Here is a 5,037-nt window from a genome sequence, read left to right as displayed (position 1 = left end):
GTGAATAAATATCGTTTTGCCTATAACTTATTCCTGCATCCCTCTTTTATCGATCCGGCGAGACGGGTCACCGCGTTTTTGGAGCAGATGCCAGAAGTTCGTCGACTCCATGCAACACAGATGTGAAGCGGTTCTCAGAAACAGTGGCTATACAACTAAATATTAGTTTAGTGATTCATAGGAATGCTGAATCCTGTATATATTTCAGTTTATACAGTAAATATTTGAGTTTGTAACGTAAAATGCAGACACTGCTATTTTTTTGAACAGCCCAATGTTAATTTTTCTTCATCTTCTGTAAAGTGAGTAAAGAATTTCTGCTTTTTTCTTCATGTTTTGATTTAGAATATAAGGTGCAGTGTTCCCAATGCATGGAAATAAAAACCATTATAAGGATTTTGGGCTTTACTCAATTTTTTAAACAGACTGCTATTATTTTGAACACAACTGTATGCCTAAAGATATGGCTTTGGCTCTGCAAAGCCATCTGAAACTATTGAAAATCCATGGCTTTCCTCAGACTGATGAGACAATAAGCTCCACCTGTCAGATCCAGGCCGATTAACTCTGCAGGGCTGTTACTCAATTGACTCCTAACAATGAGAGGTGGAGTTCATCAAACTGCTCACAGTCAGTGGGGAATAAAAGCAGAGTTTGATCTCTCCATGGTACAGCTGCAGATTTGGTTAGTTTATTGTTATTGGCACCACAATGGAGCTCCTCAAGTGGCTGTTTGGTGTTGTTTTTGTTTGCCATGTTTCTGCGCAGAATGTCTGGTCGCAGAAGTACCAGCCTTCCTTGGAGCAGTTTTCCCACCAGGAAACAGTCCCTGCAGCTGCAGCTACCTTTGACGAATGTGATGTGGAGGAGGCTGAGAAGATTCAGTGTGGAGCTCCAGATATCACTGCTGAAGAGTGTGAGGACATCAACTGCTGCTTCAATGGGCGTCAGTGCTACTACAGAAATGCAGGTGTGTTCACGATAACTTGAAGTGTCTACTGCAACTTTTAATCAATGAGTATAAATGACAACTCACTCCCTGCATTCTCACCCAGTGACTGTGCAGTGTACCAGGGATGGCCAGTTCATCATCATTGTGGCTAGAGATTCCACAATGCCACCCATAGATGTGAATTCAATCAGTCTGCTGGCTGCTGATGATGATTCCTGTGGCCCAGTTGATGAAAGCTCAGCATTTGCCATCTTTCAGTTCCCTGTGACTGCATGTGGCACAACACTCAAGGTTGTGGGCTTCTTAATTTTTTTTGTTTTAATTGTTGCATTTACTAGCTCATGCTCACATAGCCCCTATCTCCCAATTCTACAGGATGATGACGATTATGTAGTCTACGAGAACCACATGTCCTCTTCCTATGAAGTGGGCCTTGGACCCCGTGGCTCTATCACCAGGGACAGCCATTTTGAGTAAGCACACTACGACAAATGCATTTGTTAACTTCAGAAATTGTTACATGTCTTAAACTTGACATTTTGCCTGTAGTCAGCCTGGCAGTAACATGCAGGGCTTTCCAACCATGTATTCTTAATTGTGAGTGTTGGATGTGTTCAGATCTAAATGTCCGTCTGATACGTAACTGCACAGTTGGTCGAGGCCATAACTTGACATGGGCTTGGTCTTCTGCATTGCCAACAGGCTGCTGTTCCAGTGTAGATACTCTGGCTCAGCTGTGGAGGCTCTCGTCCTGGAAGTGAACCCTCTTCCCTCCCCACTAGCAGTTGCAGCAGCTGGACCCCTGAGAGTGGAGCTCAGGCTAGGAAGTGGCCAGTGTTACGCAAAAGGATGTGTGCCTGGTGAGTAGCTACCAAACCCATCAAGGGGTTGTCTTCAAGTGTAACCTTATTTTAAAAATGTTTTTATATCTTTCTTTGTACAGACGAAGCAGCATACGACTCCTTCTACACTCAGTCAGACTACCCAATCGTTAAAGTGCTGAGGGAACCAATCTATGTTGACGTTCATCTCCTGGGCCGCTCTGACCCAAACATCGTCCTGAACCTTGAGCACTGCTGGGCCACCTCCACACCAAATCCTCAGAGCCTTCCACAGTGGGACCTCCTGATTGATGGGTATGTGAGCTTAAACGCATCTGCACCATAAATGTAGCTTATGGCGACTTGTCTTCAAGCTCTTCTTGGCTTGTAGGTGCCCCTACCACGATGACAGATACTTGACCACAGTGGTTGCTATGGATGCCTCCTCTGGCGTTGAGTACCCGACTCACTACAAACGCTTCATCAGCAAGATGTTCACGTTTGTTACTCCAGAAACCCTCACTCCCCAAAAGGAGACTGTAAGTTTGAACTTCACTTTCTTTTCAAATTAAACTTGTAGACTCCTAACCCTGGGTTTCCCTCTTTCAGGTTTTCATCCACTGTTCCACAGCTGTGTGCCGTCCAAGCAGCTCCAACTCCTGTGAACAACGCTGCCACAGGCAACGTGAGTAAAAGTCTGCATGCCTCCAGTAAGCTGATGTTGGACTCTGACAAGACGACTTATCTTGCAGGAAGGGCTGCTGTAGAGATCGTCCCCTCAAGCCAGAAGGTTCTTGTGTCAAGTGGTGAAGTGATCCTGACTGAGCAGAGGAAGTCCACGAATGAATGACACTGTCTGACAATTTTAATAAAAACTTGTTAAAGCGCATGCTCAAACTCTTTGCTCCGACTTGCTTATTTTGCATTTTCTGTGGAGGCTAACAGAGCCAGTAATGTGAAATTTTTTGAGCATAATGCATTTAAATGCATCAATCTGGTGCGCTTTGAAAAGCTAGAATAACAATTTAATAGGGGTAATCTGATCAGAATGTTTGGGGCTGATCACTGGGATGAGTGAAGTTTGTGCAGTTCTTTTAGTGTGAGGTAGACGATGTACGTGTGAGACTCATCCTGGCAACACGCCTAGTTATATTTTATCATATGGCATCATTAGCTATAACAATTAAACACGCAGTGTATAAAAGCCTATATCATTATACTGTACTCAATTATGACTAGAAAGATATCAACTTTAGAAAATCTAATTGTCACAAAGACTTATTTATGCTTGCTTCACTGAACACAATGCAAGCCATATTCATTGTACAAAATGTACAGTATAACAAAGTCACAACGTATTCTTAAATTTAAATAAAATCTTCTCTGGTCTGATCTATTCTCTCCCATTTTTGGCTGGAAACATCCCTCTAGCCTACAGCATTAATCTGTGTCGCCTGACCTTGTATTGACATTGGCAAACATATCGATTACCGGTACTTGCTCAGGTGTGACTGTATGTGCTGGTAAAATTAAGTCAATTCTAGGAAACGTGGTCAAATAATGCTCCCACCGTAGAATCTACATTGTTTTCTTATTCATATAGATACAGGTAGCACATTCTGACAGGCATATTTAACCATCAAATAACGCTCCCCCTGTGGAATAGTTTACTTTTATCCATATTTATATGAATAAGTAAACGATGTATAGGGCCTCACAATTGACATTGCATTCACATCCCGCTCGTACACCCTGTCTCTTAAAGCCTTCCTTTTAAACCTCATACTTGCCACATTTAAGAAGCACAACACTCTCTATGACATCACACTCACATTTATCAGACACAGACTTTGACATTAAATACAGAGTTGATTTTAACCGAGTATGACCTAATCTCAATCTGGATATGAATACTGAGGGGAAACACTGATAAGATTCATGTTCTGATGTGTGAACCACTTCATCTATTGAAGGAACAGATTCATGAGTCAGTCTGGACTCATGAGCAGGAATGCCCAGACTTCCTTCACCCCAGACACTTCCTCCAGACACTTCCTCCAGCTCTTCCTCCAGCTCTTCCTCGATCTCTTCCTCCAGCTCTTCCAGGGGAGTCCGAGGCGTTCCCAGGCCAGCCGAGAGACAGTCTCTCCAGCGTGTCCTGGGTCTTCCCCGGGGTCTCCTCCCGGTGGGACATGCCTGGAACACCTCCCTAGGGAGGAGGGACATGCCTGGAACACCTCCCTAGGGAGGAGGGACATGCCTGGAACTACTCCCTAGGGAGGAGGGACATGCCTGGAACACCTCCCTAGGGAGGAGGGACATGCCTGGAACTCCTCCCTAGGGAGGAGGGACATGCCTGGAACACCTCCCTAGGGAGGAGGGACATGCCTGGAACACCTCCCTAGGGAGGATCCAGGAGCATCCGGTACAGATGTCCAAGCCACCTCAGCTGACTCCTCTCAATGTGAAGGAGCAGCGGCTCGACTCCGAGCTCCTCCCGGGTGACCGAACTCCTCACCCTATCTCTAAGGGAGCGTCCAGCCACCCTGCGGAGGAAACTCATCTCTAAGGGAGCGTCCAGCCACCCTGCGGAGGAAACTCATCTCTAAGGGAGCGTCCAGCCACCCTGCGGAGGAAACTCATCTCTAAGGGAGCGTCCAGCCACCCTGCAGAGGAAACTCATCTCTAAGGGAGGAAACTCATCTCTAAGGGAGCGTCCAGCCACCCTGCGGAGGAAACTCATCTCGGCCGCTTGTATCCGCGATCTTGTCCTTTCGGTCACTACCCAAAGTTCATGACAATCAGTTAAACCAATATAGTAAATTAAAGACAGTCTCACATTTTATCACATTTAATCAGCTTGTTTGACATTTTTTATTCAGTAACAGCAGTTATTTGTCTTCTTCCAGTCTCTCCATCTCCACCAGATGTGGATCCAAGAAGGGATGGAGATGTGACATTCCACTGTTCTCTGATGAGACAGTTTTTTGGTCCCTGTGAGCAGAACAGCATCATCTGGTGGATGAGACAGGAAGTGTGCTGCTTGGTGAAGGGGATGGGTTTGTGTCTGGAGGACAGAACAACTGTGTTTCTGATCTGATGGTGAAACATCAGAGAGGCTCCAAGAGAAGATTCACCTGCCAGGTTGTTGAAGGAGACAGAGTGAAGATAGATGCTGAATACACGCTGGACTTTACAGGTAAGACACCCTGAAATCATGAAGACAAGGAAACTAGGTTAAGATGAAGATAATAAAAACTGGAT

General features: G+C 45.2%; 1 protein-coding gene across 1 annotated transcript; it reads left to right on the top strand.

Moving 5' to 3' along the window:
• Window positions 1-711: 711 nt before the first annotated feature.
• On the top strand, window positions 712-2,623 carry LOC133449189 (zona pellucida sperm-binding protein 4-like). The gene is made up of 8 exons (XM_061728322.1): window positions 712-970; window positions 1,056-1,243; window positions 1,328-1,425; window positions 1,655-1,812; window positions 1,896-2,088; window positions 2,165-2,312; window positions 2,383-2,458; window positions 2,526-2,623. The coding sequence occupies exons 1-8, from the start codon at window positions 712-714 to the stop codon at window positions 2,621-2,623; spliced, it is 1,218 nt and encodes a 405-aa protein (XP_061584306.1).
• Window positions 2,624-5,037: the final 2,414 nt, after the last annotated feature.

This window comes from Cololabis saira, chromosome 8 (assembly GCF_033807715.1).
Source record: "Cololabis saira isolate AMF1-May2022 chromosome 8, fColSai1.1, whole genome shotgun sequence".
In the NCBI taxonomy this organism is placed as follows: Eukaryota; Metazoa; Chordata; class Actinopteri; order Beloniformes; family Belonidae; genus Cololabis; species Cololabis saira.
Note: the sequence above shows the minus strand (reverse complement) of the source record. Positions and strands in the feature narration are given on the sequence as shown.